The following is a 26,560-nucleotide window of genomic DNA, read 5'->3' as shown; positions in this document are numbered from 1 at the left end:
TTGGGAAAACACAGTGTTTCAAGTGGTTCGAAAAATTCAAAAATGTTGATTCTGACATGAAAAATGAAGAGCACAGAAAACCACCAAAAATGTTTGAAGACAAAAAATTGTAGGCCTTATTGGATGAAGATGATACTCAACTTCAACAGGAACTCGCGGAAAAATTGAATGTGACACAGAAAGCTGTTTCTCCTTGGTTGAAAGCTATGGGAAAGCTGCATAAAGTTGAAAAATGGGTTCCACATGAACTGAATTAAAGACAGCAAGCAAATCAAAAGACCACTTGTGAAATGCTGCTTGCCAGACATAAAAAAAGTCATTTCTCCATCGAATAGTGACAGGTGATGAAAAAATGGATATATTTTGAGAATCTTAAGCATTGGAAATCATGGGTGAATCCAGGCAAAGCATCAACATCCACTGCAAGACCAACACTTCAATTCATATGAAAATGTATGAAAATGGCCAGCTATCCATCTCATTAGCAGGTAGCATATCAAGAGGCTGAGAGGTTTTCTAATAGAGGTTTTCACCAACATTTTGATCTAGGCAGTTAGGCCAAGACACACTATGTTGCTACCATTTCTACAGTGGTCATTAAAGGATTTCCCATAATAGTGGACTGGCAGTGCTAACCTTCCCATAGCTTGGGAAAATATTTTAAAAAATGAAAAGAAAGACAATGGGGATCTTTGTACATAGGCCCAGTCTTTCCACAGGGAATATCATAATAGTAATACATGAACATGAAAACTGAAGTACTTACTTTTAATATTAATTATATAAGAGAGTCAAGGTAACATATATAATTAAAGACATTCTTTGTCATTGATAAGCACAAAGAAAAAAATAATATGTGAACATAGCCATTAACATTAGTAAAAGGGAGTACATGCTTTCATATTCATAGCCCTGATGATATCTTCTCTATCACGCATTAAAATCTCCAATACATAAACACTGATAATTGAAATGCTGCCAACTTCTTTCCTGCATACCGATCACTTGCTATGGTATAAATGACATGCACAAGCAACAGTGCTTCTTGAAATTGCATTGAAGGACATGTAAGTTTACACAGTTCATTTGCAGTAATAAGAACATTCTAGGCAGCAAAAACAAGCCAACTGATAGGCTGACAATGAGGTCAGCTGGGGAAATCAAATTATCGAAGTAACGAAATCTGTAAATAACGTTGTATATTGGTGTAGCTATTTTGGCTACTTTTCTGTGTAACTTTGAGGTCATTTGCCACCATTAACAGAAAATTTTAAGTTCCTAATTCCAGAATGAGATTTTCACTCTGCAGCGGAGTGTGCGCTGATACGAAACTTCCTGGCAGATTAAAACTGTGTGCCCGACCGAGACTCGAACTCGGGACCTTTGCCTTTCGCGGGCAAGTGCTCTACCATCTACAGTTTTAATCTGCCAGGAAGTTTCATATCAGCGCACACTCCGCTGCAGAGTGAAAATCTCATTCTGGAAACATCCCCCAGGCTGTGGCTAAGCCATGTCTCCGCAGTATCCTTTCTTTCAGGAGTGCTAGTTCTGCAAGGTGTTTAAATAACTCAGGAAATATACCATCTAATCCCACCATCTTCCTGGTCTTAAGTGATTTTGTAGCTTTAGTTAGCTCATTTGTTGTAAAGGGCAAGAATAAGTCTGGGTCTTAGGTGGCTTTTTTGAATGCTGTATCTAGTGGAACATTCTCCGCGTGTACTTTTTATGTGAAAAGCTATTCGAGAGGGTGTTAATTCTGGTCTTCCCTTCCAGGACGGGCAGCTCGATGTACTGATGCCCCCCACCCCCCCACCCCCCACCCATGCCCCGTCCCCCACCCCTCCAAACATTTCTGCAGGAAAGACCAGGCCTTTCTACTGTTTTAATCAAGTCTGGATTTTTTATGATTTCAGACCATCTTTCTTCATGAGACTGGTCAATAGCTTCCAATATCTTGTCTATGGTGTCTGGGTTGCTTGTTCCTTCAAAATCTTTACATTAGTCTTCAGCTTCTTTATTACAACAAGGGAGATACTCTTTTCTGTATACCTGACGAATGTGACGATTTTCAGCTGCTGTTATTAAGCCAACAAACCTGCTATAGTTTCCTTCCTTTGGTGGTATCCAGTGCACATTCACATCCATGTCTTTCTTATAAAGCTCCCAGTTTGCCTCTCAGAAGTTCCATTGTGGTTTCAGGGTGGTTGTAAGTAAGTGGAGTTGTATGCTGATGTTGAGTAGTGCTGGTTGATGTTGGGAGTGGGGGAACCCATAAAAGCCCATCCTTGGATACGGCACGGGCTCCTTTACAGTGTTAGCAGTCACCAGAGGTCTGGGTTTGTTTCACTTTGCCATCTCGCTGATCTACAGGTTTTAATGTCTTTGGCACCACAGGTTAGGTGTAGATTGTTTCCATCCATCCAGTCTCTGAGTATTTTACCACTGTGAATCTTTTACACGTATCCCCAAACTGTGTGGTGACAGAAGAAATATTGTGCTGTTTCTGATAGGGATATTATTATTATTATTATTATTATTATTATTATTATTATTATTATTATTTCCCTTTCCTGTCTCAGACGTTATGTCTGGTTAAAAATGGAAAGTGACACGGACCTTGATCAAGTGTGACTTCCTTTTAACTGTACGATATATGTTACATTGCATTTAGGAACTTTCGGGTAATTGAACATGTATCAATAATTACAGATTTCTGTAGTTATATATATGTGTGCGAGTGTATACCCGTCCTTTTTCCCCCCTAAGGTAAGTCTTTCCGATCCCGGGATTGGAATGACTCCTTACACTCTCCCTTAAAACCCACATCCTTTCGTCTTTCCCTCTCCTTCCCTCTTTCCTGATGAGGCAACAGTTTGTTGCAAAAGCTTGAATTTTGTGTGTGTGTTTGTGTTTGTTTGTGTGTCTATCGACCTGCCAGCGCTTTCGTTCGGTAAGTCACATCATCTTTGTTTTTAGATATATTTTTCCCACGTGGAATGTTTCCCTATATATATATATATATATATATATATATATATATATATATATATATATATATATATATATATATATATATAAGGAATCCTCAGAACCTTAGGCCCCCTACAAAACCTTTCAGCTGACTCCATCAACCTCCTGACCCCACCGACTCCCCGCACCCCTACCTTCTACCTTCTTCCTAAAATTCACAAACCCAATCATCCCGGCCGCCCCATTGTAGCTGGTTACCAAGCCCCCACAGAACGGATCTCTGCCTACGTAGATCAACACCTTCAACCCATTACATGCAGTCTCCCATCCTTCATCAAAGACACCAACCACTTTCTCGAACGCCTGGAATCCTTACCCAATCCGTTACCCCCAGAAACCATCCTTGTAACCATTGATGCCACTTCCTTATACACAAACATTCCGCACATCCAGGGCCTCGCTGTGATGGAGCACTTCCTTTCACGCCGATCACCTGCCACGCTACCTAAAACCTCTTTCCTCATTACTTTAGCCAGCTTCATCCTGACCCACAACTTCTTCACTTTTGAAGGCCAGACATACCAACAATTAAAGGGAACAGCCATGGGTACCAGGATGGCCCCTTCGTACGCCAACCTATTCATGGGTCGCTTAGAGGAAGTCTTCTTGGTTACCCAGGCCTGCCAACCCAAAGTTTGGTACAGATTTATTGATGACATCTTCATGATCTGGACTCACAGTGAAGAAGAACTCCATAATTTCCTCTCCAACCTCAACTCCTTTGGTTCCATCAGATTCACCTGGTCCTACTCCAAATCCCATGCCACTTTCCTTGATGTTGACCTCCACCTGTCCAATGGCCAGCTTCACACGTCCGTCCACATCAAACCCACCAACAAGCAACAGTACCTCCATTACGACAGCTGCCACCCATTCCACATCAAACGGTCCCTTCCCTACAGCCTAGGTCTTCGTGGCAAACAAATCTGCTCCAGTCCGGAATCCCTGAACCATTACACCAACAACCTGACAACAGCTTTCGCATCCCGCAACTACCCTCCCGACCTGGTACAGAAGCAAATAACCAGAGCCACTTCCTCATCCTCTCAAACCCAGAACCTCCCACAGAAGAACCACAAAAGTGCCCCACTTGTGACAGGATACTTTCCGGGACTGGATCAGATTCTGAATGTGGCTCTCCAGCAGGGATACGACTTCCTCAAATCCTGCCCTGAAATGAGATCCATCCTTCATGAAATCCTCCCCACTCCACCAAGAGTGTCTTTCCGCCGTCCACCTAACCTTCGTAACCTCTTAGTTCATCCCTATGAAATCCCCAAACCACCTTCCCTACCCTCTGGCTCCTACCCTTGTAACCGCCCCCGGTGTAAAACCTGTCCCATGCACTCTCCCACCACCACCTACTCCAGTCCTGTAACCCGGAAGGTGTACACGATCAAAGGCAGAGCCACGTGTGAAAGCACCCATGTGATCTACCAACTGACCTGCCTACACTGTGACGCATTCTATGTGGGAATGACCAGCAACAAACTGTCCATTCGCATGAATGGACACAGGCAGACAGTGTTTGTTGGTAACGAGGATCACCCTGTGGCTAAACATGCCTTGGTGCACGGCCAGCACATCTTGTCACAGTGTTACACCGTCCGGGTTATCTGGATACTTCCCACTAACACCTACCTATCCGAACTCCGGAGATGGGAACTTGCTCTTCAATATATCCTCTCTTCCCGTTATCCACCAGGCCTCAATCTCCGCTAGTTTCAAGTTGCCGCTACTCATACCTCACCTGTCATTCAACAACATCTTTGCCTCTGCACTTCTGCCTCGACTGACATCTCTGCCCAAACTCTTTGTCTTTAAATATGTCTGCTTGTGTCTGTATATGTGTGGATGGATATGTGTGTGTGTGCGAGTGTATACCCGTCCTTTTTTCCCCCTAAGGTAAGTCTTTCCGCTCCCGGTATTGGAATGACTCCTTACCTTCTCCCTTAAAACCCACATCCTTTCGTCTTTCCCTCTCCTTCCCTCTTTCCTGATGAGGCAACAGTTTGTTGCGAAAGCTTGAATTTTGTGTGTATGTTTGTGTTCGTTTGTGTGTCTGTCGACCTGCCAGCACTTTCATTTGGTAAGTCACATCATCTTCAAATGAAAGTGCTGGCAGGTCGACAGACACACAAACGAACACAAACATACACACAAAATTCAAGCTTTCGCAACAAACTGTTGCCTCATCAGGAAAGAGGGAAGGAGAGGGAAAGACGAAAGGATGTGGGTTTTAAGGGAGAAGGTAAGGAGACATTCCAATACCGGGAGCGGAAAGACTTACCTTAGGGGGAAAAAAGGACGGGTATACACTCGCGCACACACACACATATCCATCCACATCCCCTAAGGTAAGTCTTTCCGCTCCCGGGACTGGAATGACTCCTTACCTTCTCCCTTAAAACCCACATCCTTTCGTCTTTCCCTCTCCTTCCCTCTTTCCTGATGAGGCAACAGTTTGTTGCGAAAGCTTGAATTTTGTGTGTATGTTTGTGTTCGTTTGTGTGTCTGTCGACCTGCCAGCACTTTCATTTGGTAAGTCACATCATCTTTGTTTTTACATATATTTTTCCTACGTGGAATGTTAAGAAAGTGATGAGACTTACCAAACAAAAGCGCTGGCAGGTCGATAGACACACAAACAAACACAAACACAAGTCTCCTTCCCTCTTTCCTGACGAAGCAACTGTTTGTTGCGAAAGCTAGAATTGTGTGTATGTTTGTGTTTGTTTGTGTGTCTATCGACCTGCCAGCGCTTTTGTTTGGTAAGTCTCATCACTTTCTTTCTTTTTAGATATATTTTTTCCACGTGGAATGTTTCCCTCTGTTATATATATATATATATATATATATATATATATATATATATATATATGGATGTAGCTGTATTGCGTTGATGTACTGGTGGATATTGTGTGGTATGACTCCTGTAGTTGATAGTATAATTGGTATGATGTCAACTTTATCCTGATGCCACGTCTTTGACTTACTCAGCCAGTTGGATGTATTTTTCAATTTTTTCTCCTGTTTTCTTCTGTATATTTGTTGTATTGGGTATGGATATTTCGATTAGTTATGTTAATTTCTTTTTTTTATTGGGGAGTATGATGTCAGGTTTGTTATGTGGTGGTGTTTTATCTGTTATAATGGTTCTGTTCCAGTATAATTTGTATTCATCATTCTCCAGTACATTTTGTTGTGCATACTTGTATGTGGGAACGTGTTGTTTTTATTAGTTTATGTTGTATGGCAAGTTGTTGATGTATTATTTTTGCTACATTGTCATGTCTTCTGGGGTATTCTGTATTTGCTAGTATTGTACATCCGCTTGTGATGTGATCTACTGTTTCCATTTGTTGTTTGCAAAGTCTGCATTTATCTGTTGTGGTATTATTATTATTATTATTATTATTATTATTATTAGGGACATTATAATTATAATTATAATTATTAGGGATATTGTCGCAGAAGAGGCTGAGGGGTGCAGTCACTTTGGTGTGGTGGTCGTGATGCTGGACTGTTGCATGGAGGGTAGTGAGTTCAAAACTCATCTTGATTGTAAAATTTTAATTTCTATATTCGATTCAAGTACATTCTAGAAGTATCTACAAATGTCAAGAATCATTGTACTAGAACGTTCTGTAATTGTATGTATACTGTATGTGTTCTGGCCAGAGGCAGTTTGCTCCGCACTCTTGTATGTGCAAGCGCTGAATAAACCTCCATTAAGAGAAGTTAGTGTTTGTCATTCATCGAATTACACCTTCTTCTACGTGACACTATTCTGGTGGAGGCACCAGGTATTGGAACTTCTGATAGCGCCCATTATTGATGGCACAGTGGCTCCCGATAGTTCACATTATCAATGGCACAGTGGCGTCCATCAGGCCACGACAGAGCCGACGTTTATGTGGCGAGAAACCTGAGTTCGAGCCATGTTTAACAGATCACAATCTATCGGAGACAGAAAAAGAAGAGGACATTATGATGACAGCAGCTGTGTGCCACCACATGAGACATCCTTCTGGGTTCTCTGATGACGATGGCCAAGATCCAAACAAGTGGTTGAGGGTATATGAGCGCATAGCCGAATTTAATGAATGGAATGACACCGTGTGTTTGGCTAACGTATTTTTCTACTTGGAGGTCACTGCCAAACAATGGTATGAGAACAAGGAGAAGTTCACAAGCTGGGAAGTATTCCAGGCGGAACTACACAAGTATTTCGGCGACACACAATGACAGAAGTACAAGGCTGAAGATAAATTAAAGTGCAGGGCACAGCATCCAGGAGAAACTACAGCATCCTATATTCAAGATGTCTTGGAGCTGTGTAAAATAGTGCATCCTAGAATGAAGGAGAAAGATAAGGTTGCACATCTCATGAAGGGTGTTGCTGAGGACATGTATCGAGCCCTGCTGTTGAAGGAGGTTTCAACAGCAGACGACTTCATAAAATGGTGCCAGTATATCGAGACAATGCATAAAAAAATAATTACACGCAAGAAGTTTGAACGGCTTCCAACCATCGTATTGATGTCTCTGATGGAGGAAGAAACTGATTTCACAAGTGTTCTTCATCAGATAGTAAGAGAGGAAGTTCAGAAGGCACTTCTTCAAGAGTTCTCTGAATGCTTCAATCCACAGGTGAAGAGCAAAATTAGACAAATCGATGGTGAAGCACCAGATTAGCACTGAAGACCATCAACCAATAAGCCAGAGAGCATACGGTGTGTCAGCAATGGAACGTTGAATAATTCGCGACGAGGTAGGGAAAATGATGAAGAACGACATCATTCAGCTTTCGCAGAGCCCATCATCGTCATCAGTGGTTCTTGTCAGGAAGAAGGATGGCAGTTGGCACTTTTGTGTTGATTACAGGAAGCTTAATAGGATAACTAAAAAGGATGTTTACCCTCTTCCATGAATTGACGATACACTAGATTGTCTGAAGGGCGCTAAGTTTTTTTCAACCATGGACATGTTCTCAGGACACAGGCAAATCAAAGTAGATGAGGCTGATCATGAGAAAACTGCATTCATCACCCCTGAGGGCCTGTATGAGTTTAAGGTAATGCCTTTTGGTTTGTGTAATGAACCAGAAACTTTTGAACGGATGATGGATAATCTTCTAAGTCACCTGAAGTGGACTATGTGTCTTTGTTATTTAGAGAACATAGCGTTCTCAGAGACATTTGATGAACACACAAAAATACTGAGGGCCGTTCTTAAGTGTTTCCAACAAGGCGGACTGAAACTTAATCCAAGAAAGTGTCTCTTTGGAGCAAAAGAAATCAAAATACTTGGACACCTTGTGTCAAACGAAGGTGTGCAGCAAGGCCCAGAAAAGGTGACATCTACAACAGAATTTCCTATTCCTAAACGTATTAGAGATGTGAGAAGCTTCATCGGATTATGTTCTTATTACCATCCTTTTATCAAAGACTTTTGTATCAAAGCCAGGCCAATCCAAGAGTTGTTAAAAGCTGATGCTAAATTTATCTGGGGTGGTGCGCGACAAGATTCTTTCAATGTGCTGTGAAAAGCTCTGACGACTGACACTGTACTTCGTCTGTATGATGAGAGAGCACCTACAAAACTACACACAGATGCCAGTGGGTATGGGATTGGTGCAGTTCTGGTGCAAATTTCGGATGGAAAAGAAAAGGTTATAGCCTATGCTTCTAGGACACTTACAAAAGCCGAGAGAAACTACTCAACTACAGAAACAGAATGCCTTGTTGTGATCTGGGCCATGTGCAAATTTTGACAGTATCTCTATGGAAGGCCATTCACAGTTGTTACAGATCATCACTCACTCTGTTGGTTAACAGGTCTTAAAGATCCAACAGGATGACTTGCCAGGTGGGCATTACATCTTCAAGAGTGTGTTCTGGCCGAAGGCAGTTCGCTCCACGCTCTTGTACGTGCAAGTGCTGAATAAACCTCCGTTAAGTGAAGTTATTGTTTGTCATTCATCAAATTACACCTTCTTCTACATGACAATATTATTATATTTTGTGAGTGTAAACTTTTACGGAACATATCAGTCAGTTAAAACTTTTATTTACAGACATAGTTTCTGAACCCAGTGAGTAATTAGCAAGTAGCAACATTTTCTTTCAGTGCGCACAAAGGGTAATGTGGACTTGCAGACTGAAAATTTTGCTCAGTATGTTCTCTCCCACTTTCTTGTTGACCGCAAAAATAGTTTTGCACAGACAATTTAAGTGTCCTTTTCATAATGACCATTGGATTATTACCCATCACCTTACAAGTTCCCCAAAAAATATGTACCAAAATTATTTGGATGCAATTCCCACTGCTCAACATTTCAGGAGACATTCATTATTTGTAACAATGAGCTGCAATGCTAAATGACCTGAAATTATTAACAACATTGATCAACACAAATCTGCTAATTCCCATCAAGAAATTATTGTGCCAGTATTCGAAGTTAAATTAATAGAATTAACTGCTGCAGTAATGATGAAACAGATAATCATTAACACAAATGAATTTTAAAAAAAGATGGTTGCCACTTGCCCATATTTTAATCACTTTATGTGAAATCAATAAAACAGTAGACATTTGTGATATTGATAAATTCATATGTGCAGGAATTGCAGTTATTCAAATACACTGTAAACTATACGAATATATTGCGGAACACATGATGCATGGACCATGGGGTAAAATTATTAAAAATTCTGTGTGTATGAGAAATTGCAAATGTATAAAAAAATCCCTACATTTTATGTAAGGTCACATGACAATCAGTTAATGGATATCCACTGTACAGACAGCATGATAATGGTGTTAGCATTAATTTTCAAGGAAAATCACTTTATGATTATTACATTGTACCACACAATCCACATTTAGTTGCTAAATTTGATTGCCATGTGAATGTTGAAGTTTACACTACAGTTATGAGTGTTAAATACCTTTATACATACATACACAAAAGATTTGATAGTGCAACTATAGAAGTAGGCAATGACAGAACAGATGCGAAAGAAGATCAGATTGATTAAGTGGGTAATTTTGTGAATGGTCATTAAGTTGGATCAACTGAAGTGGTATGGCACATTTATGAATTTCCAAAGCATTTTCCGTCGCATACTATTATTAGGTTTGATATTCATTTACTACCTAGACAAAATGTGTACTTCAGAGTAGGACAACAGGATGCAGCTGAAAATGTGAAAAAAATATATATATCAGCATTCCTTGCATTAAATGAAGTCTATCCATCAGTGAATGTTTAACACTACACAGATATTTCTTTGCACCATGTTTAGGTAGATGCTGAAAGAAATGGAAGAAAAGAGTATGTTGTGGTGATAAAATTATTACACACATATATGTAGTAACTGCACGGGAAGTATAACTTTTTCATTTACATTTACTGTTATTCCACATCTGTGGCCCTAAATCATTTTAAGATGATATAAATTAAAATGGAATTGTTTACAGCACATTTACTGCAGCACGTCACACTCATAGTATTGCTTCAAATGACAATAAATGGCATGAATTTTTAAATGAAGCAAAGGAATTGAATTTGCCAAAGGAAATGGAATCATTTATTTGGGTTAACTTGTACATTGAACATACCAGCAGATACTTTAACATTGTGGCTTGAATTTAGTATGTTTTTTTGTGAAGATTTCTTATAGGAATTCAATGAAGAAATTTCTTACACCAGATCACTATTAGAAATTGATGATATTTTGAATGGTCATAATTTGACATGTTGATTACTTAGTTACCTATTCGAACATTAATGCCAGAATTTCCTGAAGTAGGTATTTTAGATCCAATCAATGAAGAGTTACAATTTAATGAATTTTATGAAAGAGACAACTGTTAACAGCATACTGTAATTGATCATGTTATTTGTTAAGTTCAGTACCATTACACTGGCTCAAATGTGGTTTGCTTAACTGCTAATGCAATTCCCACAAACTGCAATTATCCATAAATTAAATTCACTAAATTTTTGTTGCATTGCAACAGCATTTAATGGTACAGCTTCAGTTCTTCTAATTAGAGGTAGAGCCTTGCACCACAATGCATTCAAACTGCCCAGTCCAATTTTGGAAAATTCAATGATCAATACAAAACAAACAATGTTATACACATTAAAGTTTTGGAGGTAAAACTTGCTTTGAGCAGTAATTTTCGACAAATTTTACCTGTTGTTCCACATGGATCATCTGCAATTTTGCTTGCGAACTGCATTACAAACTGGAATGAGTTTCATAAATTTCATCATGTTATTTTAACTCAAAATATGGGAGCTTTGCCACAAAAAGTAGAGCTTGTGGACATTTTTAAACAAATTGGTAATTACAAAGCAAGGAAATTTCCACAGTTTGGTGACAATATTATTAAATTACCACAGCCACTACATGGTGATCAAAGTAATATCATTAACAATATTTATGGCAAATTTGCAGAAAACATTTTATCACAAACCATGTTAAATTCAGTTATTCTAGCACCAAAAACAAAAGATTGTGCCATAAACAAAAACGATACACTCAATGCTATGGTAGGTAAAGCAAAAATTTATTACAGCTATGATAAAATAATTTATGATAATAACTATGAAGTTAATAATTACTATCCAGTAGAGTTTTTGAATGCTCTGTCTAAGTGGTTTACCACCACACAAATTACAATTAAAAATTAACTGCATTGTTGTTCTTATTAGAAAATAAGTATGGAAGAAGGATTAATTAATGGAAACAGAATGTGTGCCACAGTTTTATACAATAATGCTACTCACTGCCTAGATTTAAGTAGACACACACAGTTTAAGTGAATTTTGATTCCACAAGCATATATGTCTTATTCAGGTTCTGCTTTACCTTTTCAGTTTCAGAGAACATTGTTCCCACATTTGCTGTTACCATTAATAAGTCACAGGGACAAACATTCAAAAAAGTTGGGATATTATTAAGACAATTAGTTTTTATGCACAGTCAGTGCATGTTACAAGTAGAGTTCAGTCTTTCGCTGGCTTGAATTTTTATATTTGTGAACAAAGCAAGCACAGATATTTAGCGAATTTACAAAAAATATTGTTTATACTGAGGTTTTGTACCATTAAACTGTAGAATAAATCAATTATTTCTCTGGTTTGTAACTTTCGTTCTCTCATGCTTTCTCTTCATCCTTTCTTACTCCTTTCCTCATAACATTCAGGTCAAAACTAAGAATCTGCATACAAATAAATTCCTATTACTTATATTTTTAAAAAATTGGGTTTCATTACTTTATAAACACAACAGGTAAAATTTTGACCACAAGTGATAGCAGTTATTACTATGCTTAATAACCTAATTGATTTGTTTCCCTGCTTGCTACATGAACATCTACATCTATGCTCTGCGAACCACCATGAGGTGCATGGCAAAGTGTACATCCCATTGTACCAGTTATTAGGATTTCTTCCTGTTCCTTTCATGTATGGAGCATGGGAAGAATGATTGACTGAATGAGTCTGTGGGTGCAGTAATTATCCTAATCTTATCCACACGATCCATGTGTGAATGATACGTAGGGGGTTGCTGTGTTTCCCTAGAGTTGTCATTTAAAACCAGTTCTTGAAACTCTGTTAATAGACTTTCTCAGGATAGTTGATGTCTGTCTTCAAGAGTCTGTCATTTCAGTTCCTTCAGTACCTCTGTGGCACTCTCCCCTAGATTAAACAAACCTGTGACCATTTGTGCTTCACTTCTCTGTACGCATTCAATATCCTGTGATAATCCTGTCTGGTATGGGTCCCACACTCTTGAGCAATATCTAGGATAGGTTGCACGAGTGATTTGTAAGCAATTTCCTTGGTAGACAGCACCAGTATTCTATCAATAAACCAAAGTCTACCACCTGTTTTACCCACAACTGAACCTATGTGATCATTCCATTTCATATCCCTACTAAGTGTTCCACCCAGATATTTGTACAAGTTGATCATAGGATACCACATTTTTTCATTTTGTCAAGTGCACAGTTTTACATTTCTGAATATTTAGAGCAAGATGCCAGTCTCTGCAACATGTTGAAATCTTATCAGATCTGACTGAATATTTATGCAGTTTCTATCAGATATTACTTCATTATAGACAACTTTGTCATCTGCAAAAAGCCTGATTTTAATATTAATATTTCTGCAAGGTTATTAATATACAACATGAACAGCAGTAGCCCAACACAATTCCCTGGGGCACACCCGTAGTTACTTCTACATTTGATGATGACTTTTCATCCAAAAGAACATGCTGTGTCCTCCCTACCACAAGGTCCTCCATCCAATCACAAATTTCACTTGATACTCCATACAATCGTACTTTTGACAATAAGCGTATGTGCAGTACTGAGTCAAATGCTTTTCAGAAATCAAGAAACACTGCACCTTCCTGGTTGCCTTGATCCAAAGCTTTCAGTATGCCACGTGAAAAAAGTGCGAGTTGGGTTTCGCATGATTGATGTTATCGAAAACCATGCTGGTTGGCATTGAGGAGGTCATTCTATTCAAGATACTTCATTATGTTTGCACTCAACTGTGTATCTTCTCAGTAATGTACCACAAACACTGAGAAAAATATTGTTATATTCCACCCTGCATTTTCCATAGTTTGAAACACTGAGAATAATGAGAACTGGTGCTGTGGCACCAGACAACATTATAGCAACAATTCTAGAGACTGAGCTACTGAGTACCTTCCTATAGATGCTTGAGTATATTTTTACATGTAGCAATAATAATTATTTACAGGAGATGTGTGAAGCCAGAATGAGATGTGTGAAGTTTTCTAAATTTGATCGTGATGAAGTTGGATGCTCGTCAACATAGTTTTTTAGCACTAGTGTTAAAGACTATGAGGTAAATGTGTTTTATACACATTCATTAAAGTACATACTATTTGGCTAACAAAAAAAAACAAAAACAAAAACAAAAAAAAACACACACACACACAAATCATCAGCACTCTCTCTCTCTCTCTATCAATCTGTTGTACCTAAAGCTCCAACTAAAGATGATGGACCCGTATCAGTAACAAAATCCATATTCATATTTGGTCTCTTTGCCTTGCAATCAATCATCACAGGTACATGATACGTTGGGTGTCGTACTTTTGCCTGGGCATCACTTTGAGCTTTCGCAGCTGCTTTTCCCTCATTAGATCCTCTTACCAGTTCTTTCATGAGACGATTCCGGATCTATTGACATACAGAAAATTTGTCATTCCTCAAACATATCACATGGTGACAATATTATTTCACACGTTATGCAGCACACTGAGAAATATGATGCTAAGATGCTAGAATAGTGGGTCACATGGCATTTGAATATACACAGCAACAATAACAATTCTTTATAATGTACCACAGAGGTGCAGAGGAAGTGAAGATGAGCAATTTGATACAGGACATGTGTGGTCCGTCAAGTTGGGAAACTACCACAAGTTGGAACACAAACACCACACAAGCTATAAGTAGTTTAATTTTGAACTGTGGTACATTTTTGCTAGAGACCGCTATTTTGAAATTGTTCAAGGAAAACAATCCTCCAAATGTACCACCCCCCTCCCCCCATTTCCACACTCACCTCTTACCAGTCAGAAATTTTAGTATATTGTCCACGGCACTCCGTTATACCACTACATGAATTATTCCTCATGTCTGACCTCCTTCAGTCTTTAGTGACTGGATTATTACTATGACATCACTTTTCTTGTGTATTTACAAATTGTGGAACTGATGTTTGTGTAAATTTTACCTCAAAGTTTCGTGAACTTTACAAGCATAAAATTTTAACAGTATAAAATTAACGGATCAATTGTTTTATTTGTCTGCCCTTCTTACTATGAAACTACTCAGTTTATAAAGGTTAAGTTTAAATCAAATTGTAAATTTAATTACTTTTGCGCAACATTTACAGAAGTCTCCCTTCTATCACTACGGCCACAGGAGAGTTTGAATTAATGATATTAATGAAATAGCTAAGGCAGTGGCATAATAACCCATTCAATGAAGACCAGAAAAGGTCAAATATATCAAAAAATTCGAGTAGTCACAAATTTTTATACAATGGTGGGAAGGACTGCCATGAACTCATGAACAACATATTACAGATTCTGACAGGTTTGCGTGTGTTTGGGGAGGAGGGGGGTGGGGGCTGCGTTTGAAGGTCACTTTTGAACATTTTCTTGCATAACTTAACTTCACAAAATTACCTCTAGCGAAAACCTATTCCAGTACAAACAAACTACATTAAAATTGGTACAAAATGGTTTGGTTCATTTTTTCTCAAGGACCTACAGTTTGCATGAAGAGAGTGGGATATGCGCTGTAATTCAGATGCTTTCCGTAGGTCAATTTGTGGTAGTTTCATAAACTTGAAGAACAACAAGTGTCCTCCATCAAACTCTTTGTATCAACTTCCTCTACACCACAATGATAGGATGTAAACAATTATCATTTACATCCAGTATGTTAACTGAAACATATAAATAGATACAATAAGAAAATGGAATGAAAGCCCACTGAAACTGGAGACCATTTAAAATGTAGTGTTTTCAAATTATGTTTTCATCTGCAGAAATGTAAATAATTATTTTTCATTGTTTGAAAATGGAGCTGTGGTAGGGAGACGCCAGCGATTTCCAATTAAAAAAAGGGACTCTCTCTCTTAATAAAATCCAACTTATTTCCCAATATAATCTCGTTTTGAAAGTGTTAATGGAGGATTGTGGGTAGAATACCATCACTTCAATGCACCATCACTGCAATTCAACTGGTGTGAAAGACTTGATTCAGATGGAGTTGGCAAGAGGATAAAAGAGGCAGGTAGGGGAAGGGAGGGGTTTAGGGAAGGGTGGCTGAAAGTTGGGAGGGAGAAGCAGCAAGGGAACAAAATAGGAAAGCAGAATCGGGCATGTTTCCCTTGCCAGAGGCAGATGGAGCTGTGTGTGGGCACACAGTGATGGATTGGATGGGGAGAAAGAGGGAGACTGGGTGTACAATAAATACAGAGGAAGAAGTAGGGGCAGTGTTGTTGGTGACAGTGAGACTGGGATTGGCAGAGTTTGAGGCCATAAGGAATTCTGAACTAAAGTTGTGTTGTAAGAACAATTCCCATGTATGTAATCCAGAGGAGCTGGTGTTGAAGGGGAAGAGGGGGGGGGGGGGGGGGGGGGGGGAGCTGTGAAATAGTTACGTCATATAATAGCTGTGCTATAACTTCTGCACAGCAAGAGGGTATAACCACTAACCAGCTTTCCATCCAAACAAATGGTCACAGCCCCAGTGGCCATGAGCAGAACACCCAGTGGCAGAACACGCTACTGAGCGAAACATACTCTGCTTCAATACTTAAATGTATGGGAACTGTCATTACAAAACATCATTTGATCCTAAGTCCTTCTGAGTTCAATCTCTGTTATCCCCTGCCCCGCAAGTACACTCACCCTTGCTTGCTCCCCACTACTTCACTCATTTTACATTTAATATTCTCCCCTCTCTGCCTCTCACTCCCTTTGCTCTGTCCCCTCCAATTTATTCCTTCCTCAATTCATTCCTTCAAAGAGCTCTCCTCTACATTCACATACTCTTCCTCAGGCCTTTTCCACTTCTTTTCTCCTCACACAAACTTCACTCAACACAGCCGCTTACCATAGTCACTTAAAATGACATTCTGTTCAATCTGCTGGAGATGGCAGTCACATGTGTATGATGTGTGCTTGCTTGTGTGGATGAATGTGTGTGTGTGTGTGTGTGTGTGTGTGTGTGTGTGTGTGTGTGTGTTTTCTGATGCAGGTTGTGGCCAATATCATATCATTATACTCAATTTTTCCTCAATCTTCTCTTGTAGGCGTTCCTCATGTGTTATCTCTCCAAAATTTTCAGCCCATCTTTCCCACTTTTTTTACTTGTATCTGGCTTTTCAATAACTTCATTTCACTTGCCCACACTTCCTTTTTTCCCTTTCCTTCAAGAAACATTCTTCTAATGTGTACAACAAAACTGGCACATATGTTTGCTGCATCACTTTCTTACTTTTCTGGACACATTTTTGTTCCACATTCCTTTCATGATTCTAATAAAGCTACCAACTTTCCTTGCACATTCACTTATCCATGTCATTCTTTTCATTTTATTCTATTAAGTCCCATGTACTTTAAGCTATGTACTGTTTTCAGCAGCTTCACACCAAGTGTCATGTTTACTACAGGTCTATTTGCATTAAATTGTAGGCCATAATCTTGCACAACTTTTCCCTAAACATCTACCTGCTACTGCACTACTTCCTCATTATAATCCTACACCTTCAAATCACCAGCAAATAACACTGCTGGCATCCCATCTCCTGTAACTTGCGTAACACTTCAAAGGCTAATGTTCTTATTCTTGAGGACCTTAATATTACTGCAATTTTGTTCTTTATTGCTTCATTCATTTGTAGCCATTCTGTGACTCATGTGATACATACAGTACATTGAGAAGAACATTAATTATTTAAAGTAAGTTTCAAGTAAAAATGTGGATATAAAATGACAGCCAATTTTTGATACTACAGACTTTTTACAATATTGCATGAAACAGTAATACCATACAAATAAAAATTATTTATTGTGGTTGATTTAGTAATTACCAGTCAATACACCTGCCTGTGCATATCAATGTGAAATAGTTATTCTAAACCTAAAAAAACTGATACATGCTTGCAGGAGATTATCTAGTCAGTTCTAGTGTACAGCAACCTTTCATAATTACTGATGTTTCTCCAGAGACACCATTTATGAACTACTCTGCATGCTGACGACTGCTAATGTCACTTTCCCATAAATTAACACAACCATTAGGAACTACTGTATCACACATAAGAACCCACAATTCCAAGAATAAGGAACAGATAAAAATTTATAGAACTTCCACATCTAGCAGCAACTTTTGTACCTTATACAAATAGTTTAAACACAAATAAAAGTACCTGTGGCAAATCTTCTGTTGTAACAGTTGCAGATACATTTGTATTTGAAGAGCCATGCCTTCTACTTCTTTCTTGGGCTCTTCGTAGCCTTCTCTCAAGATATTCTTTCACATCTTTATCATCAGATATTAACGATAGTAACTGGACATATGGCACAAGGCAATCTGCACTGGAATTTATATGAAAGTTAATTTCAATATACGTAGCTCTAAAATTAATACTAACAACATAAGATTATATTATTTTATTTTAATTATCTATTTGTCCATAAACCATTTAATACAATAGTATTGGACACTCCAGAAACTTTACAGAAATACTATATAAATATACAACATTAACAAAATAGTATAGGACAAGGTGAGGATAGGGCAGGAATTCAGCCATGGCTTAATCATAGGAACCGTCCAAGCACTCGCCTTAGCAACAAGACAGGGAATAAACCTGAGCCACCCACATTGGAATAGCCGTCACTCTCAAAAGTGAGATAAAATATGGTTCTACTTACCAACTGCTGAAAAGGAGCAACAGATGTGCTGACAGATACACAAATAAAAAAATAAATAAATAAATGAAAATGAATAGCTCTTGGAAATTTTAAAAACTTTCTACATTACATGGAAGAAGCAGACAATTCTATAGAAGACGACTACAGGTCCACAACAGGGAACTGGTTAATGAAAGCTATTGATTCACAATTCCTTTTTTGCCATCCACCACCACCCCCCACAATAATACATAAATAACCACATCTAACATCTGTTTCTTCTGTTATTTATTTTTCAACTCCACACTGTTTCTCTTTCAGTAACTGTTTAAGAGAGCTTGCCTTCTAGCACTCAAGAGTCCAAAACACACTATTACAAAAAGCTAAAAGACAAAATATTACAAGCAAAAACTGTAAAATTATAAGGAGAAAGAGTGGCTGGCCAATACCTACCTTCATGAAGCAAAATACTGTAAACAGGCAAATTTCAATTTTAAATCTCTGCTTGTAATTTTACAGTTTTCTCAAATGAAATGTTTCAGTACTTCTAGCTCCCCAACATGGGCCCAAAGGAGATCAAAATACACATCCGACAAACAGTTTACTAAGAGGAGTTCATTATTGAATACAGCAAATAGCAACCACAGCACAACAGAAGCTAATTCACAATACACTCCCAAATACCAAAAGTGTCTCAGAATTACATGCAAACAATGGGAACACAGAAGTCAGCAGAACCAAAAAACAATTGTTGTTTAGTTTCAATAGTAGAAATAGGAAATAAATATAGAATAAAACACAGATTTCCTGACACAAAGTCATACTCTTTTTGACAATGTTCTTGACAAGGTAAGTGAAAAACAGATTTGTACCACACCACAGAGCTAACCGATCGAAGTGACAGGCTAAAAACTGTTCTGCCTACTATTTTCTAACATATGACTTAACAGCCCCATTGATGTTTCTAATTTCTCTTAGTTTCAACTATACTGATGTCTGTTGTTACACTTCCTGTGCAATTTCGTACTTAATATCTGAGTAGGCACATTTCCTTCAACCAGTAAAATATGTTTCATAATTAAATATGTTTTCTAATTTCAAGTGCAGTTTCATTTTGGAGATTCCCACCCTCCAAGCTGGTTTGATATGGATCCAACCCACTACAATTTCCTCTCTTGTACCAGTACTTCCACCACAGAATAGAATATATACCCAACATTTTCGATTTTTGTTCCCCATATTTTATTTTTTCTCTCTCAATACAATTTTTGCACTATACAATTTTCCCCAGTATCAAAAAGTTATTTCCTGATGTCGTAACCCCATGTCCTATCATCTTGTACATTCTAGTTTCCATGTAATTCTTTTATCAAGTTTGTTGTTGTTGTTGTTGTTGTTGTTGTGGTCTTCAGTCCTGAGACTGGTTTGATGCAGCTCTCCATGCTACTCTATCCTGTGCAAGCTTCTTCATCTCCCAGTACCTACTGCAACGTACATCCTTCTGAATCTGCTTAGTGTATTGATCTCTTGATCTCCCTCTACGATTTTTACCCTCCACGCTGCCCTCCAATGCTAAATTTGTGATCCCTTGATGCCTCAAAACATGTCCTACCAACCAATCCCTTCTTCTAGTCAAGTTGTGCCACAAACTTCTCTTCTCCCCAATCCTATTCAATACCTCCTCATTAGTTACGTGATCTACCCACCTTCTCTTCAGCATTCTTCTGTAGCACCACATTTCGAAAGCTTCTATTCTCTTCTTGTCCAAACTGGTTATCGTCCATGTTTCACTTCCATACATGGCTACACTCCATACAAATACTTTCAGAAACGACTTTTATCAAGTATTCTGCAGAAAAAACACATTTTTCATCTTAGCCGCCCATTTATTTTTTGGTATCTTTCTGCAACGCTGCATCTCAAGTGCTAGTCTGTTCTTTTCTGGCCTTTCCACAGTCCTCGAGTCAGTGTTGAGCTCCATACACATTCTCATAAATTTCTTTCTCAAGTTAAACAATGGAAAATCCAGGATGGAATAATGACAATATTATGAAAAGAATAGATTGCCACTCACCATATAGCAGAAATACTGAATTACAGCTATGCACAACAAAAACACAGTTAAACAAAAAGTCAAAGAAGGCGGAGGAGCACACAGAGTCTCAGGACAACCTTTTGTCCTTAGAGTAGGAACACACACTAAAAGGTGGAAGAGTAAGCAAATATCAATGGCTTGAGGATGTAGAAGGCAGTGAAAAGGTCTCCATTAATGACATACAATGTAATCCATAGGATATGTGGCTTTTAACTGAAAAGTGTCATGATATGATGACCTCTCCATTGGCAAAAGATAATGAATTAGTCCCCCCATTCGGATTTTCATGAAGAGACAGCCAAGTGATGGCAACCATGAGAAAAGAATTGATTGGGTTACATCATAGTTAGACAGAGATTCCAGTATCAGATAATGGATTGTAAGGTACACCCAGGAGCAAATACAGACTCTGATCGCAATTTTGTACTGATAAGGAGTAGGCTGAAGTTTAAGAGACTCATCCGGAAGAATCAGTGTGCAAAAAACTGGGATCTGAAGCACTAAGGAATGGTGAGACGCATTTGAAGTCTCCGAGGATAGAGACTACAGCAATGATTAGCTAAGTAGGCAGTTCACTTAAAGAGGAATGGACTTCTCTAAAATGAGCAATCACAGAAGTTGGGACAGACAAACATAGGTACAAGGAAGGTAACTGTGAGGGAACTTTGGATAACAGATGATCTACTTCAGCTGACTGATAAATGAAGGTTGTACCAAAATGATAAGGGAAATTCAGGACTACAGAAATGTCAGTCACTTGAGAATGAAATAAACAGAAAGTGCAGGGAAGTCAAGGTGAAATGGCTACAAGAAAAATGTGAAAGAATCAAAGAAGAAATGGCCATCAGAAGGATTGATTCAGCACACAGTAAAATCAAAGGAACCTTTGATGAAATTAAACTGGGGCCTTAACATCAACAAAGTAATGGGAATTCTAAAGTTAAGCACAGGGGGAGAGTGAAGAAGTGGCAACAGTACACTGAAGTCCTCTACGAGGGGGATAACTTCTCTGATGAAGTGGCAGAAGAAGAAACAGGAGTCAATAGGGAAGAGAGAGCGGATCTAGAATTAGAGTAGGTGTTTCACAGAGCTTTGAAAGACTTGTTATCAAATAAGGCACAAGGAACAGATAACATAACTACAGAACTTCTGAAATGGTTGAGGGAAGTGGTAACCAAACAACTATTCAAGTTCGTGTGTGGAATCTATGACACTAGACACACACACCATCAGACTTTCTGAAAAATACCATCCACACAGTCATGTAGACAGCATACGCATATAAGTCAAGAACTATAGAACAATAGCACAATCACCTTAGCTGGTCAACTTGCTAACAAAAATAACATACAGATGAAGGGAAAGAAAACAAATGAGCTGTCAGATGACAATCTGATTGGCTTTTGGAAAGATAAGTGCACCAGGGTGCCAGTTCTGACATTGTGACTGATAATGGAAGGAAGAATACAAAAATTCAAGATAAATTTATGTGATTTGTTGATCTGGAAGAAGTTTTAAACAATGTAAAATGGTGCAAGATGTTCAACATTTTGAGGAAAAAAAAGGGTCAAGCTATATGGAAATATGAGTAAGATACAATATGTACCAGAACCAAGAGGGGAAAAAAATAAGAATGGAAGACCAAGAAGAAAGTGCTTGGATTAAAAAAGTTCTCAGATTGAAATGTAGTCTTTCAACCCTACTGTTTAAACTGCACACTGATGAAACAATGACAGAAATAAAAGAAAAATTAAAGCACAGCATTAAAATTCTGATTGAAAGGATATCAATGATAAAATTCGCTGATGATATTGCTATCCACAATGAAAGTCATAATTACGGGATATGCTGAATTGAATGAACAGACTAAAGAATGCAGAAAACAGACTGAAACTAAGCCAAAGAAAGACAAAAGTAATGAGGAGTAGCAGAAATTAGATTAGTGATAAACTTATCAAATTGGTGAGCATGACATGGATGAAGTTCAGGAATTCCCACCACCTTGGAAGTGAAATAACATAATGGACCAAGGAAGGAGGACATAAAATGCAGATCAGCTAGGTAAACTGGGCTTTCCAGGACAAGAGAATTCTGCTAATATCAAACATCAACCTTAATTTGAGGAAGAAAATTCTGAAAATATATGTGTGGAGCACAGTACTGTATGGAGTAAATAGAAGAGAATTGAAGAGCCTGGGGCGTTAAAAAGATGTTGAAAATTAGGTGGACAGACAAAATAGTGAATCAGGAGATTCTTCACAAAATCAGTGAAGAAATGAACATACGGAAAACACTGACAAGAAGAGACAGGACAATATGAAATATGTTAAGACATCAGGGAACAACTTACATTGTACTAGATGGAGAGATAAGGGATAAAAACTGTATAGGAAGACAGAGATTGGAGTACATCCAACAAATAATTGAGGACATAGTGTATAAGCATTACTCTGATATGAAAAGACTGGCACAAAAGAGCAATTCATTGTGGGCTGCACTCAATCACTCAAATGGCTGATGACTCACACAAAAGGCTAAGACACTCAATGCACTCATGAGTGCCCTTACTGTAAGATTTTGAGATGGCTGCAGTTAAAATCTTTAAAACTGCACCTTAAAGATTAAACTCCCAAACTTATCTGCTCTACCCCTTTCCCTCTCACTTTTGCACTCTCAGTCATACTATAAATAAAAACCCTCTAATAATTTCCTAAAATTCATTATTAAATAAAAATAAAATGACAGTACAACAAAATACCAGACTGTGACTGACTATTCACTGAGGAAAGAAAATGGTGAGGCAGCCACCCTGAGAACGAGTTAAAATGTCCTACCTAACAGCTCATCTCAATGGTCAGACAAAATACAGAATCTTAAAACTATTGCCACATTTGTCTCTCAGCTGCCAGATCAGTTGCTTCACTAACATCATCTCTCTCACAGGCTGTGTAGCACTGTATGCCATAAGCCCCACATACTGATGTGTCCTCTCACTGGGGGAGAAACCTACAGACCATGTAACAGCACCTTATTGATGGAGGCATTAACATTACTTCATCACACCTCAACAGACTGAAGGAGGAACTCCATAGTGGAATAAGTTGCTTCACTTACTGTGACTACCAGTTCCCAAACCCTAATTACATCTCATGTGCTTCAGCATCTAAAAGTGAGAATATAATTCTACATCAATTTCAGCGAATTCATTGGATAAATAATTCAAAAAAATCTGCAGTGTCCTGCAGGAACTGCGCTGCCTTCGGAGCAAAATAGAACATGGACGAAGCTTTGCCCAATTAGTGGGTGCTACGATGTAGTTTTAATGCTCTCTCAAAACATTGAAATATACGGACTTAGAGATGTAGCCTAGAGCACAGTTCTTCCTAACTCCACAGATTCTAAAATGATTAAAGGCCTTCTTATTGGTCAAAATGGGAAAAAGATGCCATCAGACCCTGGAGACAGCACAACAGTTAACCGACCACCATGTCATCCTCTGCCATTCATCATCAGAACCACAATGGTGGACAATTTAAATATGTCAATATGCTCTGCGCTTAAGAGTGCTACCAGGTTCTGTTTAGTGTTAAACCCAAGCAGTCTCATAGCTCACAGTTGATTTGTAAATAATCCCTAAACTCATTGTGAGTATATTAGTACTAAATGCCAATGACTGTGGAGTCAACACTTGTTGCGCCACAAGAGTTGCCATAAGATGGCAACTAGTGGCTCAGCAATGTCAACATCGAGGCATGGTATCAAACCGGTCTTTTATTTGCTGTTTGCCACCTAATCCTTTCATGATTTTAAGATTTTATGTTCTAGCTGAATGGTAAACCATGGATCCATATTTAATGTAGGGTCACTGAGAGGCCTTGAACTTTAGCAGAAATGTTCAGTCTGCCCCTCATGACCTGTGGCTAAAATATTTCAGTATATTCTACGATTAGGCTCCAGGAGCCTTCAGGAGAGACTACAGTCAGTCAGTGTCACAGTTTGGATTTCTAAAGGGTTCTGATATAGAGAAAGCTATTTACACTTACAGTGAGAATGCACTCAATTCATTAGATAATAAATTACAGGCTACTGGCATTTTCTGTGACACGTCAAAAGCCTTTGACTGTGTGAACCACAGCATTCTCCTAAGTAAATTAGAGTATTATGGTGTCACCAGCAATGCTGCGAAAGGGTTTGAGTCTTATCTATCTAACAGGAAACAAAGGGTGTCGTTGGGAAATACCTGTGCAGTAAGCAGCCATTCTTCATCTGATTGGGAATTAATTACATGTAGTGTTCCTCAAGGTTCCATTGCTTTTTCTTGTGTATATTAATGACCTCTCATCTGTTACATTGCCAAATGATTAGTTTGTTTTGTTTGCAGATGATGCAAACATTGCAATAAGTAGCAAGTCAAGTACAGATTTAGAAATAGCTGATAATCAAATTTTCACTGACATTAATAAGTGGTTTAAAGTGAATTCTTTGTCATTAAACTTTGAAAGACCCACTATATGCAGTTCAGAACCTGTAAGAGATTTCCTTCCAGCATGAGTATGACTTATGAAGACATGCAGATCAAAGAGGTTGGCAGTGTTAAATTTCTGGGATTACAACTCGATAATAAATTCAGTTACTAAGGGCATACCACAGAATTGCTTAAGCACCTAAACAAGTCTGTATTTGCCGTGAGAATGATGTCAGATGTAGGAGATATAAACATAAAAAAACTTACATACTTTGCTTACTTTCATTCTATTATGTCATATGGGATCATATTCTGGGACTACTCATCAAACCGAGCAAAAGTTTTTAGGGTCCAAAAGCATGTGATAAGAATCATTTGTGGCGTAAATTCAAGAACATCTTGTAGAAACCTGTTCAAGGAACTTTGTATTCTAACCACTGCTTCTCAGTATTTCTTAATGAAATTTGTTGCAAGTAATACATCTCTATTTCCAACCAATAGCTCAGTACACAGTATCAATACTAGGAATAAGAAGAATCTACATAAAGGCCTAAAATCACTTACCTTGGTCCAAAAAGGGGTCCAATATTCAGGAACTCACATTTTTAATAAATTGCCAGCAACCATTAAAAACTTGGTTTCAGATAAGGCACAGTTTAAACAGAGTTTGAAAGACTTTTTGATAGGCAACTCCTTCTACTCTATACATGAATATCTGAACAGAGACCGTTAAGTCAGCTTAAGTAAAAATATCTGTTAGATTTCTGTTTTGACAACACTTCATCACAACAGTCAAGATTAGGTATTTTGTGTATGATAAATTTATTAATTGAGGATAACAGTGTTTCATTCTGACTGTGTTAATTCTGTAAATGTTAGCTGTCCCAGTTTACTGCATTGTATTAGCTTATTTTCGACTTTCTCCTGACAAATGATCAGGGTATTAAGTCGTCGTCGTCATCTTGGACAGTTTCCAGCCACTGGCTGGGTCTGTATTAAGTATTATATTCAATGTTTTACGTCATACTTTCTGACCTGTTCCACACCCACGAGAATCATCTCATTTTTTGGGTCTATAGAACAAAAACTAAATCTAATCTAATCTACAATGTGAGCCTTCCATCAAAAGTAAGATCAAGACCTTAATGACTTTTTTAACTTAGGGAAGTGCCCCGATTTTGCACAGAAATAGATTAGTATTGTAGGAAGAATAATTAAAATTATGACAAACATTTCTGTGATGAAAATTTAAAATCTATTCTACCTGTTCACTCCTCCATCTGTCTCAGTGGCAGATACAACTATAAGCAGACATTTCAGGTTTAGGGAAGGGGCACGATATACCATTGTAACCTATAATGAATAAACAGTGGATGTAAGAATAACTGTGGATGTAATCTTACTTATTATTACAGAACATCACAAGTTAAACATTTCTCTCAAGAGCATCTTCCTCATCTTCAAATGTAA

At 38.2% G+C, this 26,560-nt stretch overlaps 1 protein-coding gene across 3 annotated transcripts in view; it reads right to left on the bottom strand.

Moving 5' to 3' along the window:
* Positions 1–26,560, bottom strand: part of LOC126199019 (gamma-tubulin complex component 2-like) — a 174,539-nt gene that overhangs the window by 130,914 nt on the left and 17,065 nt on the right. For 2 of the 3 annotated variants that reach the window (XM_049935705.1, XM_049935706.1), the window contains exons 3-4: positions 18,044–18,212; positions 14,070–14,271 (exon numbers count right to left, since the gene is read on the bottom strand). In XM_049935705.1, coding sequence (XP_049791662.1) covers positions 14,070–14,271; positions 18,044–18,212 — 371 coding nt within the window. Of the gene's footprint in view, positions 1–14,069; positions 14,272–18,043; positions 18,213–26,354; positions 26,444–26,560 lie in introns of all 3 variants that reach the window. The other variant, XM_049935707.1, reaches the window with a different exon arrangement.

Source organism: Schistocerca nitens, chromosome 8, assembly GCF_023898315.1.
Source record: "Schistocerca nitens isolate TAMUIC-IGC-003100 chromosome 8, iqSchNite1.1, whole genome shotgun sequence".
Lineage (NCBI taxonomy): Eukaryota > Metazoa > Arthropoda > Insecta > Orthoptera > Acrididae > Schistocerca > Schistocerca nitens.
Note: the sequence above shows the minus strand (reverse complement) of the source record. Positions and strands in the feature narration are given on the sequence as shown.